The sequence below is a fragment of the Silurus meridionalis genome, chromosome 11 (assembly GCF_014805685.1).
Source record: "Silurus meridionalis isolate SWU-2019-XX chromosome 11, ASM1480568v1, whole genome shotgun sequence".
Classification (NCBI taxonomy): domain Eukaryota; kingdom Metazoa; phylum Chordata; class Actinopteri; order Siluriformes; family Siluridae; genus Silurus; species Silurus meridionalis.
In genome coordinates this window covers 7877975-7897621 of record NC_060894.1, presented here as the reverse complement: position 1 = coordinate 7897621, position 19647 = coordinate 7877975, and the positions used below count along the sequence as shown (strand labels likewise).

Below are 19647 nucleotides of genomic sequence, written 5' to 3'. Positions count from 1 at the left end.
TTTCTTTGTATGAAAGTGTCATCCAGGGCCAGAATCACAACAAACAGTGCATCCCTAATTCCTATTGTCACGTGCATTATAGCATACATGCATGCACAGACATTCTGTATCAGATTGCATTGGCCGAATTGCACAAATGAAGATGAGAAATCTATCCTGCATGCTCATATGTGGACTAAAAAAAAAATCCAGACAGCAAAAGACTGCGCACTTCACACTGCACCCCTGCAACATTCTGTCTGCGTTGTGTTCTTGCTCGTTGGCACATGCATACATAAGCAGTGTGAAGCTGCAAGCGTTTTTGGGATCGTCGCGTCTGCAGTATGTTTTTTTTTTAGCCTCCTCAGAGCCAAGACGCGAGCTTTAAAGGGGTTTAAGGACTCAACTGTGTTCTGATTTGTGAGAAACGCATGCGGTTAATTATAGCGTTTCAGGAGGGACATGTCACAGAGGTGTGTTCACAAAGATGCATACATTTTTCATTAGAAAAATGCCAAAGATGCATCAGTTTCTATTAATGAAATGCAAGTGAACGTTGAGCCATGTATACGTATATATTGTGTGCGTGTGCGTGTGTGGCCTATATATTGCCTGCAGTGTTCACTTCATTAGATTGATTTTTTTATACATTTTCCATTTAAATACCAATGAACTGTGGTGAACATGTCATGAGCACCACAACAGATCATATATCGTCTGTGCATTAGCTTACTCAGAGTACAGTTCTGTCATCCGTGTCATCATGTGCATTTTGAGGTTCACTTTTAGCCAATCAAATGTAGTAAACAGTCCTTTTAGAATAAGTGTGAGCAAAAGAATGCCTGATTTGATTGGACTCATCCAGAGATATTGTGATTTGTTTGCACATTGTTGTACTCAGAAAAGGGAGATTTTGTAGATACAGCATATTTAATCATATGGTTATAAACGAGTGGATTCAATTGTGATCTGGTAACATGAAATTCTACTTATTGTAAAGATACATATTCATAACATGTGACTGCAAAGTAGTTTGAATTCTTTGGACCTGATTTGTTGTGGGTGATTCCTCAGCAGTGGCTCTTCATTAGCTATTAGATTGAAACTTGGAGCCTTCTGGTGATGAGCACAGATTTTCCTCACAGTCTATGCTGTTATGTTGGACGTCTGAGCCCTGACATTTCTCTGCCATAGCAAATAAACATTGTGAGTTTAGCAACAACGTGCCGGTTTGTGGTGAATATGTTGTACCTCGCTGTTAGCATACAAATGCTCAGATTTTTTTTTTTACAAGCTCTATTACTACGTAGATTTATTACTACGAGGTCCCGTCTTTTTTTTGTGAACACTAAAACAATGTATTTGCCCAACACACCCTGTTCCTTTATAGTGAATAATAATACTTGGTTATATCACATGATGTTACAAATTCCCAAAATGGCAATGTTTCTTGTAAGGCTATTTTCTGTGTATGATATTCGAAAATGTATGCTCAAACTGCTTTATTAAGTGAAAAGAAAGGGCTGAGCGACATTGATTGAGGGAATTTTCGAAGCACCTGAGCCTACCGTATGTTTTCGTCCCTATTGTTTTATAATATTTGGTTACTATATTGTTTAAAAAACAAACAAATATCACACATTTTTTAATTTCTGGGGTGTGAATGTATCCATATGTATTGTGTAATACTGTTCTAGCCATATCTGCGTCGTAAAAATAGAAATGATTTGGCGCACACACTTCTGCTTTGCCATTTTCTGTACTCCGATCTCGTGTTATGAAACTGTAATACCAGCGCTTGCCTACTCACTCTATTTTAGTAGCACAAACTGAACGGCTGCTTTCAGTTCTGCTTCCTGTCAGGACAGGAAGTTGGGCCGTGCTCCCCTCCATCTGTAGTCCAAGACCTTCATTTAGGCCTCTTTTTCGCAACTTCCTGAAGCGTCAGGGTCACGACTATTGAGGAATTGCCCCATCAGCTTCCTTTTTAAGTCTCTGCGTGGCCGTTTTGCTGATCAGGCCATTTCTCGCTCTCTGGATCTGCAGGCTGGTCGTAGTATAGCGGGACTGCAGGGTAGCACTCGCTCTCTTTTTCTCGTTTGCTTTCTCTCTCTCAGTTTATGTACAGGTATAGAGCTCATTAGCATATGATGTTTTTTCCCTGTCTTGCCAGGACACACAGAAACAGAACAAAGTGCCAGATCACTATTGCATATTAGATATTTAGTTTAATCATCATTTTTAAAATCAAATGCTATGATTTTATATTCAATGTACACGTTACTATTGAATTTCAAAACTTTTATAATAAACAGACAAATGATAAAAAAGAAATACTATACTACAATGCTAAGCAATTTCTAAAATAAGCTGCTGGGTAAAATGCATTTACCAGGGCTACATCAATAATATTAATTATTAGCCTTGGCTTGCGTTAGGACAGAGTGAATGGACACATAAGGGCTGTTCAGGGAGGACAGAGTGAAGCTTGATGATTCTCACTGAGTGTAACAGGCTCTAAACGCTCTGTTAATTCCTGCATTGAATAAGCACAGCTGAAGTGGTTGTCACACTCCAGATGCCCTCCTCCCACCTGTCTCTCATCGCCACCTGCACTTCAGCGCAATCAAAAGATACTTGAACTCACGTTAGATTCTCACCAAAAGCCTTTTGTCATTCCACTGCAGACTGTCAGGCCAATTTTTGTTCACACCGCATTGACCAGCCCTACTTTAAAAAAAGTTGGAATGCTGTGTCAAATGTAAATAATAGCACAATGCAATAATTAGCAAATCTAATTTTATTCACAATAGAACATAGAAAACATATCAAATGTTTACACTTAGAAAATGTAGCATTTTCAGGAAAATATATGGTCATTTTAAATTTGATTTCTCAAAAACTTTTAAACAGGGGTCTGTATACAAGATCACTGACTGAAGATCAGCTGCTGTAGTTTTGGGAGAGGAATGTTGTCTCATTTAGGTCTGACACCAGATTCGCTTCTCAACGGTCTTCTTTGTCATATTTTTCTTTTCTTGGTGCACCAAATGTTTTTAATTGCACGGATCTCTGGAGGGGTGATTTTCATTATTTCCACTAATGCCTAATTGTAATGGGGTCATTCAGCATTGATTTTCACCCTTGTCCCTTGCACAAAGAGATTTCTCCAGATTATTTTCCTGATATTATATATTATTAAAGATGATGAGATATTCAAAGTCTTCACAATTGTATTTTGAGAACCATTATTCTAAAATCTTATTCATTTTTAGACCCAGTTTTTTTCATAGATTAGTGAACCTCTGCCCATTTACTTTTTGTACCCAAACATGTTACTGACCTGTTGTCAATAAATCTAATTAGTTGCACAATGTTCCTCCAACTGTTTCTTTTTAGTAACACTATAAAGTTTTCCATAAATAGTAGATTTCCATAGTTTGAACATAGATATGTGTTCTATGTTTTGTTGTGAATAAAATATAGGTTTATGAGATTTGCAAAACATTTACATTACATTTTTATTTATATTTTACACAGCGTCCCAACTTTTTAGGAATTGGGGTTGTACTTGTGAGCGGATAATGGTGCCTCAGACATGAAATACTATGAGATGATGGTTTAGCTTTAACACACTGATCACAGTCTGGCATCAGCCTCACACCTCAGTCTCACATTTTATTACTAGAGGTAGCTCCTGTATTGGTCTATGGGGGCCATATCTCTTGGGTTTTGCTGAATCCTCAAACATATTTTGGGAAGCTGAAAACACATCTTATTTTTGCTTGTTGGAACTAAACATGTTCAAGCAAAACCTGCCAGCAACTCCATTGTGTGCATTTCCCATGATGCATCCTACTCAAGTCTGTGCTCAGTCCATGGACCATTTTAAAGTCAATTCAATGAAAAATCATTGCTACGATTATGGCACAATTGTAGCATTTTGGCAGATGACTAAATATCATACAAAATGACTTATTACAAAGATACACAGGCCAAAAATAATTAATCAAAAGAATGACAAATACACAGAGCTCAATTAATATTTTAAATATTATCTTTAATAATACTTCAAATTATTACTCAAATATACAGCCCTCAAAAATAATTTAAATACACCATGGAAATTTACCATTTAGGAAAAAAATAAGGTAAATATTATTTTAATGGCCACAACATGGGTCATGTGTACCACTGTGTAGCATCCCCTTTTCTGTTATCAACAGTCAATTTACGTCTAAAAACACCGAATGTCTTGCTAAAACATGCAAGGCCTTCCTTGAAAATAACGTTGTCTGGATGGCCGCATATGTTTCTCTAAAACATTTAAACTAAATGTTTTAATATACTAAATAACAAGCCAGATGGTCCCTTTCCTCTTTAGTCTGGAGGATGTGGCATCCATGTCTTTCAAAAAAAAAAATTATATTTCGACTTCTTCTGACCAAAATACAGTTTTCCACTTTGTCCTAATACATTTTAATTGACCTTTTGACCAGAGATGATATGGATCATGATTTTTGGATCATGTTCACATATGGCTTCTTCTCAGCATGAGCCCATCCTTGTTTTTACTGAAGTGCCACCTGAGAAGATTACAAGCATCCCATAATGATTTTTGCTTTTGTCCCTTGTGCACAGAGATTTCTCCAGATTCTCTGAAACATTTGATGATATTATGCACTTTAGATGATGAGATATTCAAAGTATTTGCAATTGCATCTTGAGCAACATTATTCTGAAATGGTTCCACAGTGTTGTCGATGCAGTTTTTTGCAGATTAGTGAACCTCTGCCAATCTTTACTTCTGAGAAACTTTGCCTCTGTAAGATGCTCTTTTTATACCAAATTATGTTACTGACCTGTTGCCAATTAAACTAATCAGTTGCAAAATGTCTCTCCAGATGTTACTTTTGCAGTGTTTTGTTTCATCTTTCTTTGGCCATCAAAATCAAAATTACCATATTGTGCATTTCCTAAGTTTAAACATTAATGTCTTCTTTGTTCTGTTGTGAATATTTGTATTGCAATCAATGAATATACAAAAAATATACAAACTCTGAATAATATATTTAATAATATCTCAAATATTAACTTTACATTTTAAGATATGCAGGTTTTAAATAATAAACAGAATATTTAAATAAAAAAAATTATAATAAGTACCAGAAAAATACCTTTGAACTAGATTAAAATAAAAGCCATTCATGTGTATCTATATTTTTCCGATATGCTTTGGGGAACATCTAAAATGATTCATCAAATTATGCAGATGTGTAAGAATTGTAAGATTCGGCAATTCAAAAGATTCGTGCCTTTCTAATACATAGCATTTTATATCGAAGATGTTTCAGTACTCAGTAATTTGCTGTCATGCTAACTGTCTAAGCAAGTTTTATGATTTCTGAAAATTGCTGTAAAACGTATCGTGTCAATACTGTTTGTGTTTAAACGGCAATATGACAACCTTATAAATGAACAAATAAAGTAATGATGTGTAACTTGTGGGTTCTGCTCTGAATATAATGTTGAAATACAATTATCCATGAAGGTTGGGTGATGAGGCAAAATGTCATCATTAAAATATTAAATTAAATTTCTACTTTAGAGCATGCAGATTTTAATCCTGTGAAGCGGCAAGACAACGGTGAAATTTGGCTGAGATTCTAATGAAAAATAGATTTTTAGCAGTTGTTCAGAATAACACTGAAGTCCTGTTGTACTTTTGATGATTATATAAGAGCCATGATTGTTTTGCAATTACAATAAAGCAAATTCCATGTGGGAGTTGATGGAGGAGTCGTGTGAGCCGGTTCCTGTAGGGAGGACGTTGCTTTGTGTCTCGATGTGTCTCTGAAAAGCCGACTTCCTCCAACGCAGACAAACAAAGAGACACAATTAGGCTTTTTAAAGAAACAGACAGAATAGAAACTTAGCAAGCATTTGCTGATTTCACCTTTTATGGGCCCTGCTTTGAAAAAAGAAAAAAAAAAAGAGTGTTATAGAGCGCCGTTCTATTATGGCTGCTTCTATATTTGGCTCGTCTTTCGTCCCCCTGCCTGGTGTTTTCAGGGGTTGATTGTTAATTAAGAAAATGACGTGTGATGTACGAAGAGGCCGGATGGGGGAATTGTGTGTTGGGAGGGAGGGATTGAGAGGAGAAGAAATCAACCAGATGTTTGAAAGGGATGGGTCTCCCAGCAGGCTGTGTGTGTTTTAAGGAAAAAAAAGGAGGGGGGTATAGCAGAGCAGGTGATTGCAGTAACAACAATCTCCCCCCCAACACAAAGCCCTCCCTCTTCCCTCTGTGAGGCGATCTATTGTTTCCCCTCCCATGCTATATTGGTCTTGCGCTCCCACGGACGGATAAATTAGGAGAAGGCTGTGTTATCAAAGCGAGCTTATTTTTTCAGTTGCTCATTTGCGTCCGTGTCAGATTTGGGTTATAAAATCAGATCATGTTAACCGTGTTCAGTCTGCGTGGCGAGGTCGCGTTTGGGAAGGTGTTTAAACCCCAGGCCTGCAGAACAACAGGAAAGAGGATCGTCCATATGTCAAGTCATTTGCAGGATAAGGAGCATGCACGCTTTGTGTAGGAGTTATTAGAGCATAAAGTCTCACAGTGTGACATTAGGAGACCCGTGATTAGTGGAAGCCCCTTCAGCGAGGTTCACACACCCCCTACTGTGATGACAATGATGATAGACAAGTCATCCATCGCCTCAGAAAACGTCCTTCTCAGCAGGATGGGGTCATGCTCCAAAACAAGCAGTACAAAATATAAATTTACAGTATTGAGATAATTTAGAGGATAACTAAGAGAATAACACTTATTTTATATTCATATGTAATTTATAAAATAGTTCTGTAATTAAGGGGATCTTGAAAGATCACTGTTAACGTGAATAAGTAAGATAGGCTGATATAAATATAATAAGTAAGATATAAATAAGATTAAGAGTTGTTCAGCCTGTAAAACAAAGGTTTATAATAACGCTGGGATTTATTACTATTCATAATAAACTTTTATGCTAACAATGATATTTTTTCATTAGTAATAGGTCAGTATCATGGATGACACATCACATGATCTAAGTAATAATAAACAATAAAATAAATAAAATAAAAGATGATTTATCAAAACTACAGGTAAAAATGTATATAGTAAATCGTTTTTCTAAAGAGAGAGTTTTTAAATGTGTTTTGGAGTCTTTAGTGCCAGAAACAATAAATTAGCTCAAAAGGCACTCAGTCACTCACACTATTGTTGTCTAGTGATATTTCATTGCTTTGTGTAGCTGAAGGACTTTGATTATATTCTCAACATAGTTCTTTATACAGCATTGAGACTGGAATGGAGATTTTGAGATTAAACCCTTAAAAAAAAGCCAATACATTGTCTAGCTAAGCTTTTTGTTATCACAGTCAATCGTGTTTCATTACCTGACAAAAAACTGATCTCATGATCTTTAACCAGAAACTACTGCTGGATTTGGAGCATGACGTGTATTATCTTTACACAGGTTCCGTGACACAGGTGCAGCTTCAAAGCGTCTCCTTGAGATGTTTCGAAGCATCTCATTTGATATTCAAAAGACTTGTCTGGCACCTCACCTCAGTTTAGCTTTATAACCTTAAGCAGCTCTCCAAAGGCGAATGAGGTGGCGGTTTGTACTCGTGAGCAAAAATTGAGTTTTGCTGATCTATTAGCTATTAGTGCAGCGCCAATTATTCATCCTCCCACGTGGGCCTGTTTACTCAGCAGTGCTTCAGTCACTAATATTAACTGCTCATATACCATCCATCAGGACTATCGAGTCTTTCTATTAGCATGCTAGTAAAGAGAGGTTCAAAACTAGCATGATAGTTAGCAGACATTTTTTGGATGTGATCTAGCTGTTACTTTCCTGTTTGTTTCCAGAGCTATTAAACTTCTAAAGACAAATTATCTATGGAGTATTTTAAAAACAATGAACAATACAATTACTGTTGATGAAGTTCCCTGGTTTAAAATCCGGTATGCTACCATGACTTGAAACCATGAACTCGGTTAATATTTGTATTTAATAATCGTAGTGTAGATTTAAGTCAGTTTAGAAGTAATATATGCATATCTCTGTATCTTTAGGTTTTGTATTGTCATAGTTTGCTATTTGAGATGGAGAGTGTGTGGGTTAGCGGAAGCAGCTAGAACCAGTTTACACAAATATCTGTACTTCCTACTGCTTACATTTTCAAACCAGGCTCGTTACTTTATTTTTAATCTGGTTGGTGACACGATCAATATTTTTTCCTCATTCCGCGTCGTTTTCAGCTTGTAAACCTATTTCCTGTCATTGCGTGGCTTTTTCAAGCTACCCCTGGTGTATCATTTCCTGGCTATCATGCAGGCATACTGAAGGCTAGCCTACGAAGCTAACAACGAACAGGGCAAAAGGCAACAAGAAGTATGGGGCTAATGTGGATAAGACAGAGGTAGTCAGTGATGTAAACATGACTGAGAACAGAGACATTTCTGATCACCTGATTATCAGACTCTTTTAAAACATGAGTATCTGTACTTCCACTTGAGTGAAGGATATGTGTACTTTTGCCACATCTGCTAATCAGAAATCCTGACATATTTTGCTAACCTTTTCTTCTTTTGAGATTTCCTATCTGAATATTTGTGTCTTATTAGGCAAATGCTTTCTTACAACTGTGATGATTAGCCAGGTGTACTTAATTCTGGCGAACAGAATAATGCGGTTGGCTTTGTTCGAAAGGTTGCATGTGCATCTGATATACACCTCAATCAGACATCTTTATATTTAACTTACCTACACCTTGTGAATGAAACACTATAATAATAATCACCAATATTGTTATCTATTGTATTACAGATTGATAAGCACGTGTCTGATCAAAGAGTTTGATCAGTGCACCATAAAAACAGCCCCATATTTGATACAAAGTCAGTTTGAAGCCTCCCTGCAGCTCTGATGAGCCGGGCGTGGCCATGCCCTTTAGCCGTCCGTCATGTGTGCGGACGTCATGGATGCGTTGCCATGGTAGCGTCGTGCATGTTTACCTCCTTCAGCACGGGCAGCACGATGTTGCCATAACACACGGATCCAGTGACGCAGCTCTTCAGCTCTGCCTTTTTGTTCTCAATTAGCAAGTGTACCTTCCTTCCCCTGGTCACATCCAACACTGTGCTTCAACCAAGCAGGCTTACTGTAGCCGATTGGGATTCAGAGATAAAAAAATATCAGGACTCATAGAGGATCATTATAGATCTTTTTTTTTCATATAGGTTGCTAAACAGACCTGATTTATGCCAATAGCTAAGCTACATTTATAGAAATGGGTCACCATTGAGGTGGTGTGTCCTGTCTTCTAAGATGATCTTCTTTGGATGTTTTCTGTCTGTGGGAAAATCCCACTCTGGAAAAAGAAAACGCCACAGAAGGCCCCTGAGTTGGAGTTGCTAGGAAACCTAACGTCACACTTGCACCAATGTATTGTTCTCTGCTCTGGCTGTGTGATCCCCTAACTACCTGCTGTGTGTGTGTGTGTGTGTGTGTGTGTGTGTGTGTGTGTGTGTGTGTGTGTGTGTTTTAAGAAAGGCACTTAGAACTTTGACTGAGCGTGCAACAGTACTTAGCACCAAAATACTTACTGTTTTAGAAAGGTTTAGCGAATATGGATAACGTGGATCTCCATTGTAACATAAAATAAATGTGTCAGAAGGCGGGGGTTTATGGTGCACAGATCTTTAGGTGGGTGTTAGTCGGACTCTTTGCCATTACTGTGGGCTCAGCAGGAGCTGCTTGCACCCTGTATCAAATGCTAAACAGGGAAAATAAAATGAGATGCTTCTTAGAGATGCACAACTGCTGTTGAAGCTAGAATGCACGAGAAGCTAATCTGGTGAGTGCATGTAGTGAAGAGCAGTGGCTGGATGTGGCATGTGAACAATGTGCACTGTATCGGGTTGATGAGGTCATGGATTGGTCAGTAGGTGTTGATCAAGTCTATAAAATAGCAATTTCGGACAGTGGTGCTGACTGTAAGGCAAATCACGTTTGTATTATGTACAAATTATAAGCTGGATGTGGAGGAATACTGCAAGAGGAATATTGCTCTCAGGTTTAAAATCTAAAAAATTGTATTATATTTTTCCATTGATTTAATTGTATTAAATCAATTACATTTGTGCCAATTTAATTGATTACTCAATTGTAAAAAATGCAATAGTGTAATGTATTGCATTAATTGAATTTATTGATTAATTAGATTTTATATATAAATATGTGTGACTACATCACATCAGACCCAATTGACAGAACATGAACGTCTCATTTTTTAGATAATCTTTGTCCATAGCATAGATGTTTATGCAGCATTTACCAAGCTAGAACATTGACATTTTATATATGTTGAGCTTCTACGGTGCTTAGCTCGGAACCTGATGTTCTTGTTTGTGTGGTTTGACTGGACACTGGGTCTTCGACACTGCTGAGGCCTCCATTGCAAAACAAAAGAAAAGAAAACCATGAATCTGTCTTCATTACTTTCAGCACTGGCCAAACCCCAAAGTCAATGTTAGCAGAGATAGACTGGGAGAAAACAAGAGGAGGTAGAACTGGGTGTTGTTTTGCTTTCTTTGGAGCCACAAGCTCATTTGACCGCAGCCCACTATGGCCGATAGATGTGGGGGAGGATTTGTATCTCTCTAACATGTTGACTTTAAGTTTTAGTTCTCCTGTCAATCTAGTTGGCATCATTCAAATGTTTGAACTTTGTTGGAAAAAACATTTAGAAAAAAAAAAATCCAAAGATGAAGCATCAGCAAAAAGGGAGTAGGAGGAGGTGGTTATTTACTGTTCTGGCCACCTGCAGGTCCATGTGAGCAGATTAAACTACAAGAAGCCTCTTAAATGTTGGCGGTTAACCTTCTCCCTTTCTCATATACACATTCCGTTAATATTCCCATATTCACACATTGCTCTTGCTGTAATTGAGCAATAAACGAGATGGTGAGATGCTCTTGACCTTGTCGTTCTATACTCTGTTGCGCTTTTATTAGGGTACTAAAGTGAAAAGCTTGTGGACAAAAAAATCCTGCTTTTCAATTTGTCACACATCTGTTCGACTAACTGGAATTAAAAGGAAATGGATCTTTTTTTGGATCGAGGCCATGAATATCATGTGCAAGATTAGCATTTAGCAGCTGGATTACTAGCCATGCTCGTTTGTTTATGAACTTTGCTTTGAATGCGAGTTCCTTTCCTTTTACCTGACTTTGTGATTTCTTTTGTTTAAGAGGTCCTTGGCTTTCTCTCAGTCCTTTTCTTAGCTGCTGATCCACGCTCGCCTCACACTCATGGACCTGAATTCTTTTTTTTGCAGGTGCATGTTATATGGATTGCAAGTGTAGCACGAGAGTGAATAAGCTGTAAAAGATACCCGAGTGTCTTTTTGTCCCTTGTGAATGATGTCTGATGAGGAGCTGGTTTTTCAAATAATATGATTGCAAGATCTAATACAGCACAGGCTTGTTGCTGTAAAATCTAATTCGAAGAAATAAGCATTTTCGGAATATGTGTAGGTGTAGGTATTTATTTAGGTATTTATCTTCAATTAAAGGAATTTTGTATTGCCATAAAAGTGATTAAAAAGTCATAAAAAGTATAAAAGAGCCATCTTTTTGCTTAGTATTTGTTCTCAACGTGTTTTGGTTAATAGTCAGATCTAATGCTTTTTATTTACGCATACAGTACAATTTGGTGCATTAATACACTGCTACTTAGCTGCAGAGTCCTGGCTGTTTCTCTTGTTGGCTAGTTTCCTTTGCTAGTTTTTTTTTTTTCAGTTTCTAGCCTTAGTTTTGACCCCTGAGATGTAATTATTAATTTGGCTTAGTTGTCAGACTGTGTTTGAATCTTGTTTTTGGAATCATACATGATAAAGCACAATGAGATATGCTGGTATGGTGTGTGCATTATGATGGTTCTGCATGTTCAAATGCTATAGAAAACCCATAACTTATACAAATGGACAGGTATAATTAAACAAGGTAGCATGGAAGGCAGGATAGATAAAGTAAAGGACAAATGGGTGCATGTTCCAACATCAGCATGACTGTAGCAACACAATTCTAGCCCTAGCTATGCTATGCTAAGCTAAGCTAAGTTAAGATAAGATAAGATATCCCTTTATTTGTCCCACAGTGGGGACATTTCTGTTACAGCAGTTTCCACCTGCTAGTGCACAATATAACTAACTAACAGTGAGAAAGTGAAAGCAAACCATGGTGCATTTCCTACTGCCTCTAAACACACTCGGAGGAGATCATTAACTGCTGTTATTTCTCTACATAAGCTAATAATTGGTTGGTGTTTTTCTACCTCCATGCATGCCATGTACAGTTGTGGTATTGTCAGGATTCACACTGCAAAACCTTACTGAAGGCAGAGATTGTGGTAAAAGTTTCAAGCTGCTTTGTCAATAGCTTTGCTTTGATGCTTTTGAAGCGGGAAAGTGCTCTCATCTCCAGTATTTGGTAGCTAGAAGAAGGTTCTAGATGCAGTGTGGTGAGTTTGGATGTTTCTCCGTGATGGCGTGATGGACACAGCCTGGCTGGAAGCCCCTGGGTGCTGGCGTCCGAATCCACACTACGCTCATTAAGGCTGGGATTAGAGGACGCTGGCTGGCAGGTGGGCGGAAGTGTGAAAAGGATGACTGGCTTTATGGCTGCCAGCCTCCTGGTAACAGAGCTCGTGTGTGCGTCAGCAGTGTCCCTGCCTGGTCTCCCTCTGAAAGAACCCGTCTCAGCAGGCCAGTCTTCGTCCTCCTGTTCTTCCTCCTCCTCCTGTTCCTTAACGCCCCCCCCACCCCACTTTAACCCCTCCGCCCTTCCTCCTCCCTGCGTCATCAGCGGCTGCTGCTCGGCTGGGACGTCTGCACATCCTATCCTTGTTAAAAACACACTAAATGGGAGCTTCAGGTCGCCTGAACCCTCACATCCCTCCTGTGGTTCGGTTTCTTTTACAGTTTTGTTGAAGTTACTAGTTTTTTGTTCTCATAACCCAAGGTTTTGGCAAAAAAAATACAATTACAATTATCTGAAATTGAGAGAAATAGACAGGTAGAGAAAGTGAGTGCAAAATAAAGAGATTTAGGCCAAAGTTTTGCACCCACTTTCAAATGGAATGTGTTGATCCTTTTCAGCATTTGCTGTACATGAATCTGAATTCTGGTGCAAAATAACTATTTAATAGTTGAAACAATTTGAGAGCAAAACAGCAAATTATAACACAACGTGCATGCAAACGTTTAATGTGCACGTCACCAGTCTTGTAATTCAATTTAAAGTTCTTAGCACGGTTTGTATACAGGTGACAAAATATTTGCACAACGCCCATAGATGCTCTTTTATCTGAAGATATCAGATCTCTCTCTCTCTCTCTCTCTCTCTCTCTCTCTCTCTCTCTCTCTTTCTTTCTCTGGTCAGCACTCTGAGCTCTCTGGAAAATTCCTCTTGTGCTGGCCGGCGCTATTTTGTTTGCAAAGGAATCGAAGGGGAGCTGCCTCACAGAACTCTCCCTCCCATGTCGCGTTTTTTGTTATTCAAAAAGATCCTGACACGTCGCCAGGGTAGGGAGGGACGCAGGCACACAAAAAAGGCATCCTGCAAACCTTGCTGCAGATAAATCGAGGCCTGGAGGAGAGAATAGCCACGAGGAAGCGAGGCCTGACGCAGCCATGTGTTAGCCTCACTATGAACTCGCGAATGCTGATGTCACTCGCTGCGACAATATGATGACACTCGGTTGCCATGGCAGCAGCGCAGACGCCCCTCGAGAGGAGGTATGCTTGCTGTGTGCTTCCATATAATAACAGCTATTTATATCTGTTTGACGGGCCTGTTTGCTGGAGGGGAAATAAGAAGGGATTGTGGGGGGAGAGGTTCAGATGGCATGCTCACTGCACCAGGGCAAAGAGCCAATGCAATGGCATGATGTAGATTAGATATAATCATGCGACACCACTTGATTTGGAGTCGTTCTTTTTTTTTTTTTTTTTCTACATTTACATTTATTCATTCATTCGGCAGATGGTTTTATCCACTTTGAAAGCGAGGCAGAACCTGATCCAATTATAGAGCTTGCATAAGTACATAATTGAGGGTTAAGACTGTTGATCAAACCCCATACAGACCTTTCAGTGACAAACCAAAGACCTTAACCACTGAGCTCAAATTTACCCGTTCTAAGTCACCCCCCCATTTTTCACACACTTTTCTATTAAACAATTAAAAAAATAAAAAAATAAATAAAAAGTTTGATGTCTGAACGTTGCTTGTCTGGATTTTTAGTAGAATTAGAAAGCTAATCTATCTAAGAAAACTTCATAACCCAAAATCTCAGCCCCAAAACACATCCAGATCTTCACTAATGTCTCATGATGTCATTGACCTCTGTTTTGTTAATAGCACTGCTTCTAATTTGGTCACTTGCCACTTCCCACCCACTAGCTAACTCTTTTCTATCAGCTAAGCAGCTTCAGGGGGAAGACTATCACATGCTTCCTTCTGAGACATGAGAACATCCTTACTGAGGCACATGCTATGTAACACACTCATTACCAGACACCCATGACTGTGTAGTGTCACTGTGATTGATAGTGAAGATAGAAATGCTATCCCTTCCACCAGTGTTAGAATTGAGTTGTATACACATGTGACCATGTTGAACAGAGTTACAGAAGGAAATGTTTATAATTTCGCTATCTGGTGTCACCCAGGTGAGGAGGGGTTTTCTTGTAAGTTTGGTTTCTTCTGAGAGGCAGAGATCTCAGACAGCTCAGTGTCTTCAGATCAAGGAGCATCTTTGGTTGTGTGCTAAAATTTCATGTGTAAAATAGATGAGTGTAAAAAGTTCTGCATGTTTTTCTTATTGTTTTAGGCAGCTTTTCTTTATCACCCTTAGCTGCCAATTAGGGATACATTTATTATTGAAATCTTGAAACTTTTTATTTTTATGGAGCTGCTTTGTGACAATGGCATTTGTTAGAAATGCATATGAAGATACAGGAGTTTAATTGGATCATCAGAAAATAAAAAATTGTAGATTGAAAAGTATTATAATGAGATCTATGTGTGATATATGTGTGTATATATATATATATATATATATATATATATATATATATATATATATATATATATATATATATACACAATAAAACTAGGGTAAGTAGTATGTCAAGGGTGATATGTATATATGTATATATATATATATATATATATATATATATATATATATATATATATATATATATATATATATATATATATATAAAATCACCCTTGACATACTACTTACCCTAGTTTTATTGTGTGTTAGATGTGTTAGTTTCAGTTCTTTACTCTAATATTTCCGTTTGGGGAGACTTTTACTTAAACTTCACTACATTTCAAAGTCAATTTTTTTAACCGCTCATTTTAATGGTCATGTCAATTATTATAATATCACGGTAAATGAACCTGGTCGGGACTCGGAGTGCGCACCCACCACCCAGAGAAATTCCCTCACTCATCCACTCAGAAAGAAGAGGCGGGTGGTGATGTCATGACAGTAAGAAGCGCTGAATCCAAATTAAAATTATAGATGACAAAAGAAGGTCTAAACCCTCAGGAGCCCAATTCAGAAGAAAGAGGGAAGAACTATGGGGGAAATGTGAAAAAGGTTTGCATGCAGCTCTATCGCTCATCTCATTATTAGGATAGTAGAAGCTAATGTATCTAATGAAATAAGGTTAAAAACTGTATATCACTTATGCTGTGTTTCCTGCTATGCTTTTACTCATAGAGCAACAATATTTCATTTAGCTGCATAACATTATAATTTAGAGTATGTAGTTTATTATAATGTGTGTAGCAACAAAACAATTCCAGCCTACTGTAACTAGTCTAGTTGGATTGTGGTTAAACAGCACTGATTGCTTTGGTTGCCTTTAATTGAGGTGATGTTATGAAGGTTTTCTGTGATTGGACTGAGGTCAGTAAGGGGGGAATCTCCAGTGCAGCTTTAAAAGCTCATTTAAAAGACATATAAGGATATAGATGTTGTATGTTTCTTATGGCTACAATTAGCCAAGGAGTTTTATGTTTTTTGTTTCTGAGATTTTGATAAATTGTGCACAATGACGTGTATTTAATTGTGCAATAAATGCATTTATTCCGATATTTACATATTTACATGAAATTGAGCTCCCAGAAATGTCTCCAAATTTGTGGACTGCTCTGAGAATATTTTGTACTCATCCAGTGACGGTCGCTGAAGCAGAGAGGAGCTTTTCAAAACAGAAACTAATCAATGAGGGAGATGTTGGGTCATGGCGTGGTTCACCCAGAGCCTCATTCAAGCTAGAAACGCCATTGCCGCTTGGTGGTATCTACTGTACTTTACACGAACACCCAGTTTAGCGACAGTTCAACAGCAAGCAGAACATTTTGAGAGAAATAAATGATGGAAGAATCTCCTGACTCGAACTCGCCACAGCACCCGTGGACTTTACACGGGTTTTTTTTTAAGTCGTTGAAAAGGAGGTTTTGGGCTCATGATCATTTATTAGATATCAATCAGTGTTTGACTCATTTATATCATTTTATTATTAGATTGCTTTGCAGAGAGTAACAGAGTCTTTTCACATAAACTGAGCTGATTAGGCAAAGAGACTTGTAAAAAAGATTATAATAAGAACATCATAGCCATAATAAATCATAGTTCTTGGACACTTAAGTACATTCGAAGGTAAACACTTTTGTACTTTAACTCAAGTGAAAGTTTAAAGGGAGCACTTTTTCTTTTACTGGAGTCATATTTTACCTACTGTAGCTCTACTTTTACTCAAGTACATGCTTTGTGTACTTCATCCACCACTGGTTAATTTTGAGTAAGCCATTCATTACAACATGCACAGTTTTATTTCTGGCTTCTTCATGCACACTGCTTTGCGTTATGACCTTTGAAAACAATGGTTCACACAAATACCTTAATACGTCTGTGTATAATTAGCTCCAGCTCATTAGCGCCGTGGCAATCGTTCTTTTTCGCTGTGCTAGCTGAGCTGTTTGTGTGGCACGAAAAAGCCACCGTTACATAAGGACGTCTCTGCGCCGGCTTGTCCGAGGCCTTTGGGACTCCTGAGCTATGGTGGATAGGGGTATCAAAAACGCTCACTCATCTCAGCAGAATGATGTGATGGCTTATTTTGATTGGGTAAAGCCATGTCCAGATCCTGGGGCTGTCCGATCCTGAGTCAGCTCTTACACACTCCAGTCCTGTGTGTCCTTGGCAAGACGGTTAAATGTGTTGTGCATCGTTGTGCGCTTGATGATCAGTTATGACGTTTAGATGAAAAGATAACGTGAAAAAAAATTCAGTAAAGCCGATTCAACTGTACATATGGACATAAAAAGAAAAATCTGAATAATATCTGAATAACAAAATATTCTTTTCAATTTTTTTTATGCTGAAAATGAATGTACTGTAAAATATCACTAAAACATAACCCAAATATTTTACTTAACCCACTCTATCGTTATGCGTCTGATTTCTCCAAGTCTATTGTGACCTATGTGTTCATTGTGGTAAATTAATAACCACTGCCACACACGTGTCCAAATCGAAAAGCAGCAGGCTTAAAAGAATTTATTTCACCCTGCTAACCCCCCCTTCCTCTTGTGGCTACTTCTCTGTCACCCCCTGCAGGTGAAACTTATGAAGTACATCTGCAAGCAGCTGCACTGCAAGCTGAAGGTTCCGGAGACAGATCGACCACAGGCCCTGGACACGTACCCACGCGTGGGGGACTGGTTACGCACCATCAGCCTGAGATCCGAGCTCATAGAGGTGACATGCAAACATGCAGCGTTAGGGATGTGTTTTGGATTAGCTTTAGTGAACAGAAAATGGGTGACATGTATTTGCAATCAAATATTTGCATTAGGTGCTTAGGTGCTTAAATGTTCCTCTTTTTCTTCCTCTGCCTTTTCTTCTCTTATATCCTCACTCGTCCTTTTCTTCTTTTCCTTTTCTTCTCCTCTTCTTTTCTCCTGTGTACGAATTTCTCTTCTCTTCTCTTCTCTTCTCTTCTCTTCTCCCCTTTACTTATTTCTCTTCTCTTTTCCCTTATTCTCTTCTCTTTTTTACTCTAACTGTATCTCTTCTTTTTACTTTTTTCTCTTTTCTTCTCACTAGATGTTGGGATACAATGTTAGCTAATGTACATTAATCTACTGATAAGAAATGAACACAAATAGTATAGTTAGCGAGCTACAAGACAAACAATTCATAATTGTAAATCTGCTCCGCTGTAGCTCTCCATGTTTGCGTACATTTTTCAGAACAGAATTGAGAGGTTGGCAGAATGAAGAAACAAAGCAAAAATACAATAGTGCATGGCCTTCAGGTTCATGAGTAGTTCACAAGATCTTACAAATGTCACGTGATCGTGTTGGCAATACCAACACCCACACCCTAATGACTTCTCAGACAGAACCTCTTAGCCTGAGTGTTTCAGAGCTTAGTCAGCTTTAGTGCTAAGCACGAACTCAATTTAGTGATTCTCAAGGCAGGTTGGTGTGCACGTGCCGCACCACAGTGTCACCTCGAGCTCACACACAGGGTCGTATCACACCACTGGGTCCTGGGTGACTTTTAAAGATCAGAGTGCAGTAATGAAGTGAGTAATCGATGAAGAACTTTTGAGATTTTTCTGCAGCTCTTCTTTCCAGTGCTTTGCTTTAAGGACGCACAAACTTTTTGCTCACCTATAGGTTTCCATGCGTTGTGAGTTGGTCTTTGTATATTAATTATATTTGACCTGATTCGTGACTAGAAATGTTATGAGAACACTCATAACACTTCTGGTCCCAGCATTTAACACTTATTCCTCTGTTTGTGTGTGTGTGTGTGTGTGTGTGTGTGTGTGTGTGTGTGTGTGTGTGTGTGTGTTCAATTTGTTCCTCCTACAACTGTATCTGCTCACTTGGTAGAAATTTGGTCTGGCATCACTGTTGGCCACTTCGACAGCTCTGTGACTTTGCCAATTGAGAACAATGTACAAATGTTCTCCATACCTGAGAAAGGAAATGATAGAATCCTGAAAAAGCCTAACTGCTTGCTACTCTGAAACACAGTTCTGTTGACTCAGTGCGATTTTTATATGAGTTTGGACATTAAAGCTACTTTGGTTCTTAGGAAAGGTACAGACTAGTGTTAGTGTGTAGTAGTGAGTTGTAGTGATAGTAATAATGTAGTAATAGTAGTAATTTTACTTATATTAAATTTACTTATATTATGTGTTGTTTATGATTTGAAAGAGACATTGGTTTGAAAGAGGCAGATGTAGAGGACAGGGTGGTATGGAGATGGATGACCTGCTGTGGCGACCCCTGTGGCGGGAGCAGCCGAAAGAAGAAGTAGATGTGTTGCTTGTCATAGTAGTAGTAGCATTAGGAATCATTAATCATTCATAGTGATAGTATCAGTAACCGTCATAGTGTTCATGATATTAGAAGTAATTGTAATAATGATAGTCGGACCAGCAATTGTAGGATTACTATTAGTAGTAATAACAACATTAATGGTGGTAGTAGTAAGAATACTACTACTG

The 19647-nt window shown here is 38.3% G+C and overlaps 1 protein-coding gene across 6 annotated transcripts in view; it reads left to right on the top strand.

Annotated features, from left to right (window-relative positions):
* Window positions 1–19647, top strand: part of ksr1a (kinase suppressor of ras 1a) — a 42012-nt gene that overhangs the window by 5637 nt on the left and 16728 nt on the right. For 4 of the 6 annotated variants that reach the window (XM_046861458.1, XM_046861456.1, XM_046861455.1 and 1 more), the window contains exon 2: window positions 17742–17882. In XM_046861458.1, the coding sequence (XP_046717414.1) occupies window positions 17742–17882 (141 nt within the window). Of the gene's footprint in view, window positions 1–13523; window positions 13834–17741; window positions 17883–18219; window positions 18715–19647 lie in introns of those variants that run through there. The other 2 variants (XM_046861457.1, XM_046861459.1) reach the window with 2 other exon arrangements.